Genomic DNA, 20,731 nt, shown 5'->3' with positions numbered 1-20,731 from the left:
TAAACTATCACAACTTTGGGCAAGCTAATTATGCATTTTTCCTAAAAAGGAGCTGCAATCTTAACTACACTAATAATGCACACTCCAGACCTGCTCAACATCGGGGCAGTTTATTCTAAAGGAAGTTTTTATTTCTCCTACTGTTCTGTAACATGCACTGGTTCAGTGCTGCCGGTGGTAGTGGTAGGAACATAAAATGCAGGCAGCTGTTGTCATTTAAACTATCCTGTCACTTTATTTGGAGTTTATAGGACTTAAAAATACAGGCACTGAGAGATCCTTCACTCGCTGCTATAAGGAGAGCAAGAACTATGCCAACAGTTACAGAATAAATAGGGCAAAAAAAGCATTGGGTGGATGTAGCCTTTGGAGACTGGCAGACTTTGCCCACTGGTGGTCACTAAAACTTTAACAGTATCACAAAGAACACTGGAGAAAATAAAGAGCTGCTGAAAACACATTTGCTTTTAAGCAGAGGAAGTGGCTTACATGACAGTGAGCACCTTGGAAAGATCTTATAGCTCCTGCTATAAAAGCCCTGAAATGAAGGGTTATTCACCCATTCTGGATCATTGCAAGCGCTGCCACCAAAACAACTCTCCTCCTGATAGCACTAGAGGATAAACCCCACCCCGCACTACTGCTTTTAAGAGCTCACTTGAGAAAATACTTAACCAAAACTATTGATGACACCAGCCAAAAGTCTAAGAGTTAGCAGCTGCACTCTTGGGTTACCATCTTTCTTGCTTATTTTCATTTCTATGCATTTAAATATGTTTTAAACACTCCGACTTGAGAAGTTTGCTGTTCACATCCTGCATGACCATAGAGCAACCCAGCCTTTTATGACCTGGCAAGTGAACACACTTAGCTCGGTAGGTAGATCTAAGAACAGTTATTATATACCCAAAAAAGTTCTTCAGCTCTTCATGAATGTTACATCTTATTTGAACTATGCATTTTTCTCCTTCCAAGAAGTGCTTCAACTAATGTACAACCTACATCTTGGCACTGTTTAGGCAAACATTTTTATCCACTAGATTATTATGTCCCTTCTAAATAATCCATTATTATGGGCTGATTATAGACTCAATAAATCATAACAGCATTTGAGGTTTAAAGAAAACACATAAAAGAGCTTTTCATGCTTTCCATGAGTCTAGATATTCAAGCAGTATTAATCTATTTAAGTTCTCTTTTAGCTCTATTTGAAGAGCCTCTACTTATATTAAGTCTAAGTACAACAAAAAAATAACAACACAGATCCATGGATGCAGCAGCCAAAAACTATTCAGCTGTCTATTTTCGTAAGCTAACAGTGAGCATATTAATTACTACCTAGAATACATTCAAATTCCTAACACAGGGCAAAAAAAAAGGACACAATAAGAAAAAGAAAATTGAAATGCATAACATTAGACTTTCTTTTCTTGTTTCATCAGGAAGAACTAAAAACCCAACTCAAGCTATTGATTTTTATCTATTTTCTGTTTATCTGCTTTGTCCACTATTACTCTGCCAGTTGCCCCAGGCAATCAACAAAGCTACGCTTGTTCAGCCTTTGATCATCTCAGTGCTCTAAGATTAGCATATGCAGACTCTCAGCCTCTCCTTTATCCTGTTAATAAAGCTCCCAAGTCCCTCTGCTGATGTTCAAGAAAGCAATTCGCTCCCGAGCCCCCAAAGATTTGCCCCCATTCCCTCCTCGGCTCAGGACTCGCAATGCTAACTACGATGCACGGCTTGTGTAAGTGCTCATCCCACCGGCCCTCCGCGGAGCAATCCTTACTTGTTTGATGCAGTCCACGTTTGACAGACGTTCCTGGATCAGATTGGCCCAAAGCGCGTTGGGGATTTTCTAAAGAAAAAAAAAAAAAAAAAAAAAAAAAAAAAAAAGGCTGAATATTCACAATAGAGTTCAAAAGGAATTTTATCAGGCAGGCACATTCTGGTTAAAGGTGAACTAAGATGTCTCCTTAAAATAAATAATTTGAACAGTACAAGGCCCCAAGTCATTAGCACGCTGTATCAGAGAGTTAATACGGGCACAAAAATCGATGTTAAAGGTAAGCCAAACACATTTCTGCTTGCCAAAGCCCACATCTGACCTTACTGCACACTAACATGGAAACAGTGCCAAGATTTGCACACAAATTACCACACTGGACCTCAGACTTATAAAGGGAACCATTAGAACATTACATCCATCAGCAATCCCTTTGAACATCACATCCACCAGCCCTTTCACCAGGGTAAGTATCTGACCCACTGCTACTTCCTATGTCAGCATGTACAGCATTAGTGATATTAAAGAAGCCATTGATCATTTGTCTACAAGCTGCCCTGTCTCATTTGGTTTGATGTTTTTGCTAAAATGAGGACTCGGGAAGGTTTCTGCAGATGGATTTTCTGCATCACAAAGTTGTCTTTCAACTCATGCAAGAAACTTCAGGCGACGCCAATAGCTACGTGTATTGTGGGTTTGCATTCACCTCTCATTCTAACCACTCTGAACGATACAATTCTAAGAGGGTATTTCTTTGGATTTACATTATAATAAAAGATGCAATTAGACAGAGTGAAAATGTGGCTATTTGGAAAATTTCCTCCTCCTCCTCCTCATCAACTCATAAAAATTTCACTAGGAGTGGTAGAAGCTATCGTACCAGTCCCTTTGAAGTAGCCTGGAGAAAAGACTCGAGGATACGCAGCAGAGAAGAGGCTTTGCTGGCTGTGGGACGGACAGGACGCTCGAGTCAGGGAGCAGGTGGGGGATTGTTTTGTTTAGTTTCTCCCTTCTGTCCCTGGTTCTCAGTGCCTTTCTTCCTATCAGCCATTCGTAAGGTGACATTCAAGCACGTAACAGAGAAAAAGGGGGAAAAAAAGGCTGTTTCTGGAAAGTCTGCAGGTCTCATAGGGTGGTGCGTCAAAGCCTCCCGCAGCCTCCCGCTGCTGGAGCCTGGGCCTGAGGCTTTGAGGCTGTCACCTTCCAAAGGTGCCTCACGCTGCTCCCAGGAACAGCTCGTGTCTTGCCTACCTCTTTGATGTGTCACGTCAAGAGAAGCGAGCGACTGCCGGGGGTCCACTCTGCTAAGCTGTGCCAAACCAATTTAAACCCAAATTACACTAACTTCTTCCAGCGCAGTGATATTCTAAGTCCTCTCTTTTGAGGGAGGCTTATTGCACAAAAACAATCAGAGGACACAAGCAGGTATTTTGGTGTGTTAATTCCTTCTGCTCTCTGCAGCATAATTCCACTTCTCTTTCACGGTCAGTTTTCCTTCTATTGAACAGTGGCCTAAAAATCACTTTCAATAGACTGTATTATGCCTAATTAATCACCTAGCAATCATTACCTCTGACACATATCCATCATCATACAGCATATTCATATTTTCCTCTCCTAAATACACAAATATTTCACAAGGCCAATGGAGAGGACATCACCTCCCAGGAATCTGTAATAATGGACAATGAGCCATAGACATTGATAACAGGAGAGCTTATCTACAGCGCTCTGAGCTTGACCTTGTATTTGGTTTAGTTAATGAAAAGACCTCCGTTTGAAATAGTAAACTCTCTAAAAGCTGTGGCATTTTCTTATATTCAGACACATGTATATTTTTCTTTAGGCTATACACACGGTGCTAATCCTTATTCCTATGCTGACGAAAAACTCTACTCATTCATGACCGATTTTAAGTGTTCCACATTATTCTGGAGATACTATATTTTATCTTACACGCCCGCTCTCCTCAAAATGATGTTTTTAGTAACCCTTTCACAAAACTGCTACACTTTTGCTTAGATTGAGAGGGGAAGGACTTTCCCCTCCCCAGATGCTCCTACTGCAAGTTTCAGACATATTTGTTCTGAAAACAGCTACAGCCCAACCCTTCCAAGTTGGTTTGCTTGAAAGCTTGGCCCCTTCGAGAGAAAAGCGGTCACACGCTTCAAAAAACTTGGTTAGCAGTTTGAAAAATCATGAATGTTTAAATGGAGCTCATCTAGAAAAATACACACCAAAAGGCTACCCTGTTCATGTATGCGCAAGGCTGGAACAGTTCCTTCTTGTCCCTTCATGGTGACTTGTCCTGAACGATGCTGGATGTGCCTAGATGGGGATGTCGTGGATTTTCCTCTCTGCTGTTATATTTCTTCTTAAAAAGCACAGGAATATGATGCAAATGTGCAGTGGTTCTAAGTCATTAAGCAGGATGCAGACACGTTAACTGCAATTTAGTCTAGCTTTAAGGGCACACCCATCCTGCAAACCCCCGATTACCATGGTTCTTTCAACTTCATATTTTATCCAGCTAGCAGGAGAAGTGAAACATGCAATGGCTCATTATTATACTTCTCTATAGGAAAAAAACTTGGAGGTATTTTCTATTAGCATTATAATAAGTAGAGATGAGGGAATAATTTGCAATGATTTACCCACAAATGTAGCCTCTTTTTCTGTTCATGGAATATTTATTGGTAGCTCACGACTCCTCAAATTTATTAAATATTCAAAAATATATGACTTTTTCAAAGTATTTTTACATGTGGAATGATCACACTTTGCTTTGAACATTTGATATTTAAAATTCACCACTTGAGCTGTGCTCATTAGTGAGTGGCCAGGTGAGTGATAGTGAATGATATGTCCAAATTTAAAAACCAAGCTTAGGAGAATAATCAGGTATTTTAAATACCATTTTCATGAACTCCTGTGCTAGTAAAACTCAAACGCTTTAACGTTCACTGGAAGTGAACACAAAAGAGATGAAAGCACGAGAAGCAACTAAAATACGTGAGCAAATATTAGTGGACTTTTTTCCAGCGTTTGCCCAGATCTAGTAACAATAGCATGCTGACCTATAAAATGAACAAACTTTGGCACTGGGGTTAATTTAGAGTAACCTTAGACTCATGAAATGGGCCTCTAACTATATTAAATTGTGTTATATGACCTTCACGACCAGACTTGCACAAACACAGACTTAGTTCATGGTTTTTCTCTTTCCATTTATTAAATTGCTTTGGCTAGGCCTACAACTTTCTAATGCCACGGTTGTATCAAAGATCATAAAACCAGCTATTGTTCTCATCCTGAAGAGACACTCAAATCCTATTAGTGCTAATGGATGCTATGTATAGAGGAGTCACGTTTACCTCTCGCTCCAGCAGGATCAGGGGTCACTTAAAACAAAACAAAAGGTTTAGCCAACAACAGAAATCACCAAGGGGAAACATAGCTCATTAGTATGGTATTTGGGCTGCACTTTAAGTTACAGTAGAGCTTCTGCTTATTTAGAGGAAGCCAGGAGTTCCCCTCTAGTTTTAGGGAGTTTCATATGGAGACTCACATTCAAGTAAAAGAATAAAAGAAAGCAAGTTAGCGAAGACTCCTAGCCCCTCGGAAACAAAGGTGCACTGCACAGTACTTGAACACCACCAGATTTCTCCTCTTCAGGCACTCCTTGCTACCTGATTAGCCTTGACATTTTTGGCTTTCATCTTCCACACCAGCCGTCTTTTTAAATCAAATAAGCCCAAAAGGACACCCTTGAAAGTGTCTGCGTAGTCTGAAATATGTTAATAATTAGCGTAATTAAACCAAAGGGAATTTTTGTTTTAAATTCTCCTACTCTAGGTTGAAATTTATGAATCTAGTAAAACAATTTTTAATAATTAGAACAAAGATTTCAAAGTACATATTCTCAGTAAAGAATTTCATATTATGCCAGTCAAAAGCAAACCTTTGGTAGTACGTTCAGTGACTTCAATGAACTCTTTTCTCTCAGATCTTTAAAAAAATTATCTGAGGTTTCACCAATCTTCACTCTTTAATTCAGTATAATAAACACTATTTGCAGCTCTAGGTGACCCTCCATGTGCGGGGGAGTTGGACTAGATGATCTCTAAAGGTCCCTTCCAACCTTAAGGATTCCATGATTCTATGATATGCCTTCAACAAGTTAGCACACTAAATTATTTGTATCATGCTACAGAAAAATCAAACATTCACTAAGTGCTTCTATTGCATTAAAAACAAGTTTGTGTGCATATTTTCCAGAGTATTTTGACCTCTAAAATTAATGCTTATTATGAAATTATCAAACACCGTGAAATAGAACAGACTTTGTTTAATGTAATAATGACACATTCTTTAAATTATATCATACATATCTGGACTTCTCTTAAATCTGTTTACTCCAGGCTAAGATTAATGTTTCCAAGACCTTCAAGACCTACTGTCTTCCACTCTTGCTCTGAAAGACTCTGCACCTATCCATGTATTAACAGATGTACAAACCACCATAGATACAAGAATATTCTGATCTGCTAAACTTGTAACAGTGGAAATCATGGGAGTGCCACATAATTCCTCTTCTGTGGCATGCAGAACTACTATTATTACTCTCTTACATACCTGCTTTCTTTCTTTATATGCCTTTGCTTCTTTTGTCAGTGGTAATGTTTCCTTGAATAACAAAGTCTCCTGAGAGATACGTATGGCATCCAAATGTTTACAAAGCCACATTGCCTAAGGGAAGAAGAAGAAGAAAAAAAAAATACAAGTTGAAATATTTGGAAAGAAAATGAAACATTTTCAGAATGCTATAGAAAGTCAGGGAGCATTTTACTAGCCTCCAATTTAAATGAACAGACTGTGTGTGTAACTTCAAGCAGCTTCTTATAAAGGTATTCAAGACTCTATAGCTTTGAAAAAGGCCTTTTTATCTACCAGTCTGTAACATGGATTTTAAAGAAGAAAGCATTCTTCCTAGCATGTATCCACCACCATCAGCCACAAACTTCCTGCGGGTCAACTTTCAGTGGTTCAAATACAACTTGGACATTTTCAATTAAATGGTACCAGCAGACGTAGGAGAGAACTGCCCGGGCAAATGAACAGGCAAGAATTTGGGAATACCACCAGAATATATCCATGGGAGTGCTCCCAGGGTAATTAGTCCTGTTGAAACACTGTACAAGCAAGTCCAAGAGGAATCCTGTTGTAGAACACCTGTATCATGACCACTACCCCAGCAGGTTCTCGCAGAGCTCAGTATCCTTAGGAATGCTGCCTTCAACATGACTTGTGCTCTTGCAGCACTTTGATAATTCTGAAAAATCATTTTCAAAATCATCCTTTCAATTTCAAAATCATCTTCTTAGGATAAGATTTCCACAAGCACTGGGCTCAGCAGAAACCAAAACTTAAGTGGTTTGTATTGTAACACCGAAGGTAGTATACTCACAACTGTGGTTTTCCCAGAAGCAGGCGGTCCAAGTATACAAATTCGTGGAGCTATGGACAAGAAAACACGAATGTGAGGATGTAGAAAAGCAGAAATCCCAACTGCTTTGCAGCTATTACCCTGCCTAATACAAATGTAATTACAATGAAACAATTATTTTGGTTGGAAGTCTGCTGAATGGACACTTCAGGATTGGGCTCCACTGGGGAAAAGGGTGAACAATAAGGCAGCATCAGCTGCGCCTTTCTTTAATCTCCATAGTTAATAAGATTAACACTGACTAAACATATTACTTAGGCGTATATATCAATTTAAGCACATGGATAGTTTAGTTGCTGAACCAGAGCATAAGATAGGAACATGTCTTCATACGAGTGTGACTTTTATTCCCAAAACACTTACTTAAAATAGACATTTTCTGGAGGGGAAAAAAAAAACCCAACTTTTTTCTTTGACCAAGCTTTTAGCTGTCGTCACAAAGGGTACAATTTCACATTATGGTTTTCATCTAAATATGTTGAGCCGGAATTCAAAGAAGATTCAGATATTATGAAATTAGACACTTTTCTCTCTACCCTTTCAATGGCTGCCTTCAGTTTCTCTACCGAGCATTAAAATTCACTTTTTCCTCTACGTATCATTCCTTGGGTCCCTCTGCTTTCCTTAAGGGGAGCAAGCAACAGCAAGGTGGGCAAAAATAGCACGTTCTGCTGGTGCCCAGGTGCCTCTCTTACTTCTGTGGACTTCAGTAGCTTCTATATAAAAGAGATTGAAGAGAAAAAGAAATGGATAGGATTCCCATTTTGAGGGCTTCTTGTTCTATGCTTACAGACAATGCAATGAGTGTCACTTTTAAGCAGTACTGGGAAGGGAGTAGAGGTCCTAAGAAACCAAGGGAAAAGGGGTAACTTTGGGGATGGGACCTTTCATATGAACACACAATTTGGGCTGCAATCCCTTGAGCTGTCACGTTATATTAACATCTTTGATATTTTTCCCTTATACTCAAATCAGACCATATACAGAAGGGACTGATAGGTATTTACTGGGAGTAACACGGGTCAAAACAGATGAGGGATCTGCTCACCCCAAAACCTCTTTTCTTTAGCTCACGATGGCCAGGGGAGATGGTATCTGATGGCAGCAGACAGGGAAGGATGTGCAATGTATTTTTATGAGGCCTTCCATGTGCTTAAGCAGTTACTGGGCAGGTGCAATTTTTAAACATGCATGAAACGCCAATTATAGATTCATCTTTACAAAGTTATTTGATTTGGAAGGTTTAAGAAAAACTCCCCCCTTATTGGTTCTTGCAAGTGCAACAGAACTAGTACACAATGTAGGAAAATACTTTAAAAGGATACATCAGCTGTTTTTTATCACCTAATTTCTTTCAAATGTAATGTGATTAAATCCTAGTTTTTTTTTTTTTTTTAATCTAACACCTTGAAACTCCAGCCCGGTACTTAGGAATTATTTATAAACAGCGTCATAAAAGAGTGCTCGGGTGCCAACACTAATCAACTTCTTCAAACCACTTCAAAGAAAATCAAAAAACCTTTCCATCCACAGATCCTTTTGAGGTTTAACTAGGAGCATGATTTAAAATTCACAAGAAAACCCTTAGGTATTGAAGCTTTAATACACAGCTTTCTTGGACAAACGTTTGATAAAAAACGAAACATACCATTATATACACCATATCATGCTTTAATATTGCCCAGGGCTACTGTAAATGCTCACTTTGTACTAAATCTGGTTTTCTCTCTGCTTAGTGGCTGGCAGCAGATGGGGCAGTGTAATTCACTGATTTACTCATTTGCACTCTTGTAAGACTCTTCTAAAGCATTTTCCCTAAACATATGACATAAGGGCACAACCAGGACACCACTGTATGTAATGTTTAACCCCTTCAAATCAGCAAATAATCAGTATTAAATACTTGAGGTCTGAACGAATGGGTAATTGGAATTCAAGAAATCAGAAGAAAATGCCCCTTTTCTTCAATGCAAAATTATATTTCATTTCATGTTTAATCTTGAGATGTTACAGGATTTACTCTTCCAAGCACTTTTAAGATTTAATATTCAAAAATGATTTTAGTAATAACAAAATTCATCCTGGCATAACACAAAAGACCAGCTGGACTGAGAGCTCTATTTAAGTCCAAAAGAGTCTATGAGCAGTATCAATATAACAAAATTTACTTAAGTTATAAGGGAAATCCTTAGTCAAACAGGAAAAGCACATAGTGCACAACGGACATTCCTGCACAGCTTTACTATATTTCTTCAGAGTATGATCATAATAAAAGAATTCACAAAAGTGAGACTTGGATCCTGAGAGCTTTAGTAGCACAAACCAGGACAAAATACACAAAAGTGGCATTTTTGTACTAAAAAATTAACAGCTTTCATAAAGTTCTTTTAGCTTTTTTTTTCTTTTAAGAAGAATCACATGGAAGAACAACAGCACAGAGGTTTGGGTACAAACACTTCGCCACCTATTTGACCTAGGAGCTTTTCCAGACAGCTGTAAGCTACAATCACCATTACACTTGTTTATATTTTTAAGCATACTTTAGATCCTATGATTAATTTAAAAGGTTTTCTAACTTCACACCTGGGATAGATGCAATGCTTCTTTTCCACACATCTCTGTTTGAAATTTTCTCTGGGGCTAAAACTGTCTAGCTAGGCAAGATCATGAAAATTCATTGCTTTACTGATGGCTCTAATAAGGTTTTTTTTCTTCTAAATAGTCAACACCTTCTGTCATGATCAAAAAGTAAAATCAACTCTGCTACAGATTTCTGTTACATTATTTTCCATATAATTTATCTTTACAACAACATTTAGGCTTTAATTTTAATTGGAGTTCCTTCTCTCTCTTACTAGGGTAAGAGAGAGACAGCGTTTCCCATTGACAAGCAATTGCTGTGGTTCTGTCTTTAGCCTCTAAGTGCCCAAGTCATGAAACAGAAACCTAATTCTGCTCAAATAGCACTGCAAAGCTGAAGGACAAAGCTCAGCTTCACGTGAAGAAATTTTATCAGCACTCTATCAAACTGCAGAAAATTCTTCAGCTTATTTTCCATGGGTTTATGCAACAGACTGATTGCTCATGCTGCCCACATCAGAATAGGCTGGACACAATTTGCAGGATTTCATTTTTCTTTTCTTTTTTTTTTTTTTGATATTTAGCAGCATTTCAATGGACGTTCACCTGATCACGACCAAGCTCACAGCACCTCTAGTGATAGTGATTTCACCGACACTGCAGCAGAACTTTCATAATGGTTTACTGGGGTTTTAAGGAAACATCAAAGCAACATGACACCAGCTATTCCTGACAGCTCACGCAGAACAAAAATTACAGTTCAGTTGTGCATATCCAAATATAATCTGCCTAAGGGTGAACAGTTTGTAAATCAAATAATTTGATTGAGTCTACATGCTTTTATTGTGCAGAATACTGACTTCCTATTCAATTTACCAGGTTTTGTTACACACACAGTGAGGCAGGCTCACTGTTCCTTCATCTGAGATGCCACTGAGCTGGGGAACTCATTAAGAGCAGCTACTAACTAACTAATCAAAAAACAGAAAAGCTGCCAGCCCAGGTAGAATGGGAAACCAAATTTACACCTGACAAAAGGAGTAATTAGCGAGCTTAAAGACAACAGGAAATATCAGATGGGGCACAGAATGCATTAATAATTGATACACTAGAACTCTTTGTTATTCCCTTAGAGGGTTTCATTGTTGTAACTGTTAAAGTGCATTTTTTATTAGATTATCCACTAAAAAAGAAATTAAAAAGCATCTTACCTATAACTATTCCAAAATGCTCACTTTTTTTTTTTTTCCTCAAGACATGGTCTGAAAGTTTCATCTATCATTTGCCAATTGAGCTGCAGCTTTACAACAGCTGTTTGCAACTAATGAGTTGATCTACTTATGGTCTCTCAGTTTTCACTTACCATCATCGTTGTTTTCCTTTAAATAGTTTATCATATACTGAATGGGGTCCTCTGGCTTATGAATTAATAAATCTTCAAGCATGTTCTGAAAATACACAGGATTAAATCAGAAGAAAACCTAACACAGCTATATAATGACAATACATTCATTTTTACAGCATTATTAAAATGAGGATGTAAAAGAGTTTATACCAACTAATTTATTTTATTATGTCCCTTTACCTAAGTGAAATAGAGAACACAGAACCTATTTCAGAGGCTGAAAAATTGACACAAAACACAGTGAAAAACTTGCCAATATGAAAAAAATAATCTATTGTTTTAGTATATATTGGATATACACAATCACCACAAATGTTTGGCTTAAATGGTTTGGTACATTTAATAGTTGAGCCAGCATTAACACAAGGAATAAAGAAGCCTCAAGAACAGGGTCAAAATAAATTAATGTCTCTTCAGAGCAATTAAACCTCCTTCTCGGGCCTCAATGCTTCCCAAAGAGAGAAGATGTGTGAAAAACACAGGAACCACAAACCCAAACAGAGCAGCACGTCTCACATTCTTTTTTAATCTTATTAGTTTTCCTCCTACCTAAGAACTAAGGAAATAAATAAATATATACATATATATATATATATATATAAATGTTTAAACTCTTTCCCTCATTTTGTGGTTTTTTTAGCCCATTTGCACAGGGCCTTGCTTCAGCTCCCACCTGAATCACTGGGGATCTTTCCACTGATTTCAGCAATGAATGGACTGGTAGAGACAGAGAAAGGAATAACATTGGATAAAAAGAAATAATGAGGAATACCAAACTCCACACGTTTTCTTACAAAATATTTCAGCACAGACGAGAATTCTGTAATTAAAATTAAACATACATCACTGACTGATATTCTGACTTGGACTTTCACCTGTAAAACAAATGTTGGAATAGGGCTTCTTTCTTCTAAAAATCAGGTATGACACCTTTATATTTGGAAGGAAATTGTACAAGTCTGTATGTTCTATAAAATGTTATATAAACAGACTGCTTGCTTTTATTGGAGCAGTATTTTTCCTCTTCTGCTTTATCCTCTTGGACAAACGTCTACGTTTCGGACAGTAATTCCAAGCTGTGTGTGTTTGTACACCTACACTGCTGCAGAGGAGAACATAACACTCTCCTTAAATATATACATATATATGTATATATATATAAAATAATATATATACAAATATGTACATATTTTTTAACTTAATAAAAGACACACTAAATTGCACTGAATATACTAGGGAAGAAAAGGAAGAGAAAGATGAGGAGAAAAAGGGAAGAAAATGAAGTTTTCTTGCCTCCCAGAGAGATTTGAAGAAGCACAAAAAAAGCCCCTATAACCTCCTTAAATTAGAGATTTAGGAAGTGCAAATGCTCATACATATGGAGAGCAGCCAGCTTCCCTATCAGAACTGCACCGGAATATTTAGCCCCTTGACCAAACTTCTGTGCTCGGCCAAGGGGTATCTGTGAAGCCTTGAAGAACAAAACACGTGGTTTTTGTGGCAGGAAAATCATCGTCTTCACACGCTGAAATCACTTGGTGTTAAAGGCGTGTTGCTGTTTTATTGTGGATACAGAAAAATGGGAGCACCTGGAGGAAGATGCAGAGCAGGCAACAGTGACACGTGCTACCTCACGGGCCTTGGCCTCAGGAAGGGAGAGATTTTTCTTTTTTTTTCTTTTTTTTTTTTCCTTTTTTTTCCCATGATTTTTAAATTTTTGCTGCTACTTCCTGCTCCCTCTGCTCCGAGCAGCCTTTCCACGCATTCTCCGCTCCTGCCCTGCCCAGCCGGCGGCTCTCCCCGCTGGAAGCAGCACGTGCCGCGCGGCGGGACTCGCCGCTCGCCCGTTTTCACGCAGCTCGCTTTCCACCAAAAACACGCGCCCCGCGCGCCTTCCCGCAGGCCCCCGCCGCGCCACGGGCCGCGGCCGCCGCCGTCACCTGCAGGAGCGGGAAGAGCCCCCGCTGCTCCGCGTACGCGCTCAGCGGCGGCCACAGCGGCAGCGACCAGGACGGGGGCTCCATGGCCGCCCCTAGCAACGCAGCCCTCGGCCGCGCCGCGTTGCTAGGGACCTGCGTCATCAGGCAGCGACGAGGCGCCGCTGCCGTTGCCGGGGAGACGGCGGCGGCAGCCGGGCCCGCCGGGAGCGGCGCGCGGGGCTCCGGTGAGGGCCCCCCCCACGGAGGAGGGGGGGCTCCGGTGAGGGCCCCCCCCACGGAGGAGGGGAGGCCTCGGCGCCCCCGCGACCCCCCCGGGGAGCCGCCGAGGCCCCGGTGGCCGCGAGGCCTCCGCCGCCCCCGGCGGGAGCGCAGCCGAGGAGGGCGCGGGAGCCCCGCAGCCGTCCCGGGACGGGGCAGAGGCCTCCGGGCCGCGGCTTCACGGCGCTCGGAGGAGCCCCCGGGAGCGTCGCCCCACGCAGCACTCGACGCGTGGCGGTCACGGCAGCCCCACGCGGGTCGGTCCCCCCGGGCTCTCCCGCCTCCTGCGGCATCGTCACTGGGGCCCTGGCTCGGTGCCCCTGACTGGGGAGCTTTGACGCGATAAATATCCTCTTGCTTTATTGGATCCACCCCCAGCTTTCAACGAGACCTGTGTAATTCCAGGCAGAGTCACATAATGCAGAATTCTGCCCTTCTCTCCCCCTAAATCCAGGAAAGGGGAAAGATGAACGAGATAAAGGAGACCCTGCGGAACATAGAGCAGAACTACCGGCTCTTCCAGCAGCAGCAGTTCACGTTCATCACAGCGCTGCAACGCACCCGGGAGAACGCGCACGACATGATCCGACCCGTGGCCACCATCAGACAGGTACCCGGCAGCTCCAGCAGCACGGGAGCTGCTCCCGGGAGCAGGGAGGAACTCGCTGTTGGGCTGCGCTGGGATCCAGTGCCCTGCAAGGGCTTTCACTGGGGGAAGATGCACAAACCCCTCCAGTAACAGCGCGTGCAACTGCAAAACAGTGGCAAAAAGTTAAGCAGGGGAGAGAAACATCTACATTAAACTTACCCATTTACACAGAAGAAATTATAGCTCTTCATTTCCACATTATATAGCTATATTTTATGAATAATAGCCATTATAATTTTTATTAATAAAAATAAATTACAGCATCACTTCCTGATTTAGTTTAACGCTGCCACTTCACTGCCTCTGATACAGCTAGAAATACAGGGTCCAAGAAAGCCATCAAATCAGCCCTGCTTCCCCAGCCACGCATGGAATCTATAATCTTAACTTGTAACCAGCTTGTCTGCTTCTTCCCCTGGTATTGGGGCTGTTCACTCTTTCTATAGAGCTTATTAAAAATAATGGCTGTGTTACTGAGATAGGATGATGGATTGAGGGCTGAGAGTCCCAAGTGGACTAGGGCTTTTCTGGGCTGTAACTGAATTGTCTTTGAATTTTTATAACATATAATGCTTTAAGTAGCGTGAAGAACTTGGATTTTTCTTCTGCCTCTTTCAGTGTTCTAATATAATAAAGATATATTAATTGTGGATGTGAGAAAGTAGAACCCAGGCACAGCCTCCAATGCAAGCCAAGGCCAGAGGGAAAGCCAAGTTGTCCTTAGCCTCAGGACACAGAAGGGAGCTGGAGGGCGGTTCAAGACTGACTTGGACTCCTGCTTGGAGAAGCACATGAGTGAAAAAGACAATAGAGAGATAAATACCTGTGGCTCTCAAGTCTAAAGCTATTGCAACTGCCAGCTGCTCAAATGCAGGCACTCCTTTGGATTTTAAACAGAAAATATTCTACTAAATGCATATATATATATATATAAATACTATAAATATATAATACCTAGATGGGGGAAAAAAGGCTGCTTTTGTCCCCTTAAAGCTGTATGCAAGAGCCTTTTGGGTTTTGAATGATGAAACTTCTTAGAGAAGCAGGGGAAATAACAACACTGGGCAGTCTTTGCAAACAGTTGTTCACACAGTGTGCAAAGATACTTCAGCTGTGAGCCCAGGGCCCTGGTTCCTCACACTGATTATGCAGGTGCCTTAAGTCTCTGCTGGTTGATACAGACAAAAAGAAGTCCTGGAGCCCCATTAATGAACACCCAGGCTAAAAATGCTCTTCTCTTTAGGACTGTTTCTGCCCATAGCAGCAATAAAAAACATCCTGCCACTCACATGGACATACATTGAGAGAATAGTGAGGAAGGAGGAAGCTGCAGTGGAAGTGGACCCTCGAGAGCCATTTTTACTTTTCTTACAAACCTGCAGAGAGTTTACCCAAGTACAGGCTGTGGCTTTTTTTCTGTGTACAAATGGAATTGATTTTGGAACAGTGAGTTCATGCTCATCTTGAAATCTTAGAAAAAGTATTGAAGGTGCAAGAATCCAGATATGGTCAGACAGCCACTCTCTTTTGTATTCTGATGACTTGTATCTCAAGTACCTTTAGTTTCTTTGAAGAAGTTGCTTCATCTCTGGCATAATGTCCCGTCACACAATGCCATTCACTGTGTGACAGAAACATTTGAGGTATAACACTGCACTAGTGACTTAGAAGGGCAATTTGGGCTGCAAGCTTTTAGAATTGCAGCCACAGCTGGCGATGCCAAATGAAGAGCCACGTGCAGCCACAGCTGTGCTTTTACTGCAGAACTTGCACAGTTCAACCACCACCCTGACTTCCCTCTCTGCTTTGCCTAAGCAGAGGTGGCACCATGGGCACTGCTCAGGGTGCAGAGGACGTTGCTGCCTCACGCCCAGCCTCTTTCTGAAGAGCTTGCAGCAGAATTGCCTTGTTTTTGGCTGCAACTTCCTCAAGGAGGGGAGGAAAATCCATGTGGTGAAAATCCTTGCTCAGTTGTGAAGAGCTATGAGTGAACGTCTTGGGCATGCTAGAGAAACCCTGCTAGCTGTTTTGCAGTTTCCATTGTGGAAAACTTCCACAGGATCACAAGAGAAAGCAGCTTTTTGTCACTAACAGAAACTACACTTCAAGAACCACTGCTCTAGCCCCATCTTATCTCAATGCAATTGAACCTGCTCTTTCCCTGTATTGTGCTGTACAGGTACAATCCTACATGGACCATCACTGTAACAACTCCACTGACCGCCGTATCCTCAGCATGTTCCTGAGCATCTGCAACGATCTAAGCAAGCTCTGCCAGAACCTGGAAACCCTGCATCCCGGGAACAGCGTTACCAACGACATCTTGGAAAGGTGCAAGCTGCTCCTGAGCCACAGCAACGACCTCAGCGCCATCCGAGCTAAGTAGGTCTCTCCATCAGCTCAGTTTCTGAGAGATAATTGACAATACAGGGGGACTGCCACAAGAATACAGATATATATTATTCCCACTTGATTCCTCCATCAGTTTTCAATCACATCACCTTTCTAGTTTTAGTGAGAAGAGATAGTTCTACTCTATTGTTTCTACTCCTGTTTGAACAGGGGAAAAAATGAGGTTTTCCCTGTGAAATTCCCTGTAAAAGTGAGATTTCTATGAAACTTCACTTTTACAGCCTGTGAAATTCAACCCTGTAAAAATGAAATTCCAATTACAAAAGGGTTTTTCTGTTGGTTGGTTTGTATTCCTGGTGGATGGGAGGAGGTGACTTGACTACTCTCAAGTCACATGTAATGGCAAGGCTGTTTCCCTCCATTTCCCCCCATCCCTGCTCTGAATACAGTTAGTGTGTGGGACAAGGAATGGTACCTGCTCTTGAGCTCCTGCAGACTGAGTCCAGCAGCCAGGACATCACGTCTTTGGCAGGGCTCCTTCCACAAGATGATCTCTTCCATCAGAGCCTTTTGTTTTGATTGGGACAATGCGGGCAGGAAAACACTGAGTTTGCATCTCTGCCCTTCCCAGGGGTCTCAGCCTGGCTCTGGGTGGCTCCAGGGTTGACTGCTGGGTCCAGTAAAGGGTTCCTTCTTTCCCACAGATACCCCCATGATGTTGTCAATCACCTGAGCTGCAACGAAGCCAAGAACCATTACGGAGGTGTGGTGAGCCTCATCCCCATCGTTCTGGACTGCGTGAAGGAGTGGGTCGCCCACACCGAGAAGCTGCCGCGGCACATGCTGTATAACGTGAGTGGTGGAGGTGCTGGCTCTGCCAAAACAGCACCACAGGAGGCACCAGCCAGGGCAGCCAGGTCCCCCAAACCACCTTCTGCTCCCCCTGCAGCTCAGCCCTCAGTTAGTAACAAAGATTATGTGCAAGTCCAGGGAAGTAAACAAGCCAGAAAGAAGGGCCTGATTGACACACAAAGTTACAGTGGGAAACTTAAGAGTCCTTGGAAGCCACCTGGTAGACATGCTTTTTAAAGAACCAAGTGCATCTTTGTTATAATGAACTTCCCTATCTAAATTCAAATTGTGAAGAGATAACTTATCCTTTGGCAGATAAATACACCTTTCCCTTACTCTTATTTCCAATCTTCTCCTAAAAGAAATCTCAACAGAACTAGCTGCCTCTCACATACTCCCTTTGACAAGCCTTGTGTTCAGAGCAGGATTGAACAGTCAGGACCAATCAGATGCTAATTTCTCAGATAATGGACAAGTTCTCTGAAGTGGGATTTTAAGGCTTCCCTTCACTGTTCTGAGGAACACTCCCTTGCTCTCCCACGCTGAGGTGAGAGCACCCTGGATGTTAGACAGTGAGGTGGCAGAGCAGCAGAGGCCTCCTGTAATGATTCAGAAGCACATCTGAGAGTCACAGTAGGCATCCCCAAAGCTCCCTCACTGCAGCTGACCCCACTGAACATGCCTGCTCATCTGGACCAAAGAATGAAGGCCGACAGGACAGAGCACTAACACTGTCTCCCTTGCGTGCCCCTGGCTGCAGAAAGGTCCATGTATTTGACTACATTCCCAGGGTTCTGCTGGATGCTTCCTGCAGGGTCTCACACCAACAACATCCCAACATCCTCCCTTATACCTCTTTGGCTCCTTTGCTGTCAAGCAGCAGCGCTACAGGGATGTAAAGGACAAGTTTAGTTGGGTTTACTGACAGTATCTGAACTTGAATAAAACACCCCTCTCGCAGGACTCTGTGAGGCTACCAGCAGGAATTCACTTCCATCTGACGTGATTCAGGGTGTTCTGGGAGCAGATGGATCAAGAAAGCTGTGGCTATTTTCATTCAGTTCCCCTTTCAAAGCACATGTTAAAATGTCTCTCCTTTCCCTTTTTTCAACACAAATATCCACTTTCTAGCTTTCAAGGATGTTCTGAGGCTTAGTTCATTAACACCACGAGACTATTTGAAATAGTCTCATGCTGGTTTCAGAACGATAATTCAAAATTCTAGCCTGACTTTATAGCAGTGTCTCTGAAAACAGCTCTTTCCCAGCCGCACAGGGAGGGACAGCAGAGCCACAGGCACTCCCCATCCCCAGAAGCCGATAGGCATCTTCTGTGGTGCTTTTTATTGAAGCACTAGTAACTACAGATTTAACATCTCAATAGTGCAGTGTCTTCCCTGTATCTGATTGCTCTTTTCCCCTCCCACAGGCAAGTTAGCTCCTGTTCTTTGCCTGCTGCTGCAAGACACTCCTGAATAAACCATTTCCCCATGCAAACCTGACTCAGTTTGCTAAAACTGTGAGAATGCTTTTGCCTTAAGATGACCAGACCTTGGCAACAAACAGCCAAAGAGAAGGGAGAATTGATACAGAAGAGGGAGCGTAGGAAAGAGTGATAGCTCAGATGGAGCAGGAAGTATTTTCAGGATCCCTGTCAGTCCTGCCATAGCTGCTTTTGCACCTTGTTTCTGTCCCCCATCCACACGTGCTGATATCTCATACTCTGTGACACAGGACTACTTTTTAGGAGACACAATCCCATTGAACTGATAATTGGTGACCTCCATGATAAGGAACCTCGCTGGGGTCACTCTTAGGCACTAATGGGCCACAACCAGCACAAGCTGACCCTTATCTCAGACTTTGAGAGCCATCTTGCAAAGGCAGCTTTAGAAGGGAAAAAAATAAAAATACAAATGCCTGCAGCCGCTGTACTGTTGGTTCATGTTGCAAAGACAAATGTGCAGTGGCAGTTGCTGTTTGGCAACCTTTTTCAAGCAAGTGCACACTGTGTAGGCTAATACAAGTGTTGAAACATAGGAGGTTCCATCTCCATGTGAGGGAGAACTTTTCTGTGAGGGTGACAGAGCCCTGGCACAGGCTGCCCAGGAAGACTGTGGAGTCTCCTGCTCTGGAGATCTTCCAAACCCACCTGGATGTGACCAGGTGCCCCATGCTCTGAGTGTCCCTGCTCAGGCAGGAAGTTGAACTACATGATCTCTAGAGGTCCCTTCCAACCTCTACCACTCTGTGATTCAGACAGAGGGACACTATTCTCAGGTCTTGTTTCCTAACGCTAACCATCACATAGCTTAGGTCTGGATACACAGGCTCTCAGAACAAAATATTCTATTTGTAGTTTGCTTTCTGCTTCCACACTACAACACAGAATAAGTTGTCAGCCCGCTCAGACCTCGGCTGACCTTCCTCCCAGCCCTGCATAACTCAGGTGTTTATTAGACAGAGGTTGGCATGCAAGAAACATGCACTTGCCAAACTTTTATAGGGATTTGTAACCTAGCCCTATACTTTCAGTCTAATGCAGTCAAAATGTTAAGGCACAAGCAGAAAGATGAGTGCATAAAACTTTCAATTTGAAGGTTGGTAGTGACATGACTAGAATCTGTTGGAAGACTGCAGAGTTAAGTCTTGCAAAAATACCTAGACAAATTACTTAATTTCCATACAAGTTCTCCTCTTCCAGAGTGGATGGACACTTCAAAAGACAAAAAGATACAGCAGGAATTGTTTTTCTCTGCTACAAATCAAGGTGTTTGCAGAATTTACATAAACAGGATGTAAATGCCAGACATAGAACTGCAATAAAGTTTTATGCTTACAGAGGTTAAAGTAAAACTGCTGGATATACACTGAGAAACCAGGCAAAGCGCCAAACTGACTTACCCGAGATGTCAGGTGGCCAGGAAATAAACTCTTTTTGTTTCAAAGACTGGAATAGAAACACGGGAAGGTTGAGGATGATCTCAGCAGAATCCTGACGTCTGCAGGCAATAAATGGCTTCTGTGTTCCACTCATTTGGGTTAAGGGCAAACCAGGCTTTTGTCACCTTGAAACCAGGCTGAAGATTCTGCAAGTTAAACATTTTAGACACTATAATCAGGGGAATATCGTTCATAAAACAAGAGGTTAAGATGAAGTCTCAGGTGCTGCAGTGGATACGAGGATCCACTTAAGGATGAGAGGGGCGATCCAAGGGAGAGCAGCAACTTGGCATTTCCCGCTAGTAGTTAAGACTCTTGTTGCCCAAAGCAGCAGCCTTGCTGGGGCCTCTAGCGGCCACGTTTGAGATGGGCTGTGGAATGAATCTAAGCAGCAGCCAAAGGCCCCCAGCTGCTGCCTCAAACCCTCAACCTGAAAGGGAAATAAATAGAGAAATATAATT

The 20,731-nt window shown here is 42.2% G+C and overlaps 2 protein-coding genes across 2 annotated transcripts in view; one reads left to right on the top strand and one right to left on the bottom strand.

The window, feature by feature from the left end:
* Nucleotides 1-13,307, bottom strand: part of AK8 (adenylate kinase 8) — a 60,672-nt gene extending 47,365 nt beyond the window's left edge. The window contains exons 1-5 of the mRNA XM_026049211.1: nucleotides 13,218-13,307; nucleotides 11,236-11,320; nucleotides 7,254-7,303; nucleotides 6,422-6,535; nucleotides 1,790-1,858 (exon numbers count right to left, since the gene is read on the bottom strand). Coding sequence (XP_025904996.1) covers nucleotides 1,790-1,858; nucleotides 6,422-6,535; nucleotides 7,254-7,303; nucleotides 11,236-11,320; nucleotides 13,218-13,301 — 402 coding nt within the window. The 5' untranslated portion in view covers nucleotides 13,302-13,307. The remainder of the gene's footprint in view (nucleotides 1-1,789; nucleotides 1,859-6,421; nucleotides 6,536-7,253; nucleotides 7,304-11,235; nucleotides 11,321-13,217) is intronic.
* Nucleotides 13,308-13,749: 442 nt separating this feature from the next.
* On the top strand, nucleotides 13,750-19,086 carry SPACA9 (sperm acrosome associated 9). Its single transcript, XM_026049210.1, has 3 exons — nucleotides 13,750-14,085; nucleotides 16,304-16,506; nucleotides 17,181-19,086. Exons 1-3 carry the CDS (start codon nucleotides 13,942-13,944, stop codon nucleotides 17,563-17,565), a joined length of 732 nt encoding a protein of 243 aa, XP_025904995.1. The 5' UTR covers nucleotides 13,750-13,941; the 3' UTR covers nucleotides 17,566-19,086.
* Nucleotides 19,087-20,731: the final 1,645 nt, after the last annotated feature.

The sequence above is a fragment of the Nothoprocta perdicaria genome, unplaced genomic scaffold (assembly GCF_003342845.1).
Source record: "Nothoprocta perdicaria isolate Ctin4 unplaced genomic scaffold, notPer1 scaffold_6, whole genome shotgun sequence".
Classification (NCBI taxonomy): domain Eukaryota; kingdom Metazoa; phylum Chordata; class Aves; order Tinamiformes; family Tinamidae; genus Nothoprocta; species Nothoprocta perdicaria.
This window is presented reverse-complemented; position numbering and strand designations above follow the sequence as displayed.

Excerpts from the sequence above, each read along its gene's own strand:
- SPACA9 (XM_026049210.1), top strand. The coding sequence starts at position 13,942 with ATGAACGAGATAAAGGAGACCCTGCGGAACATAGAGCAGAACTACCGG. Across the intron at positions 14,086-16,303 it reads CCGTGGCCACCATCAGACAG|GTACAATCCTACATGGACCA; the intron begins GTACCCGGCAGC and ends TGTGCTGTACAG. Across the intron at positions 16,507-17,180 it reads CTCAGCGCCATCCGAGCTAA|ATACCCCCATGATGTTGTCA; the intron begins GTAGGTCTCTCC and ends TCTTTCCCACAG.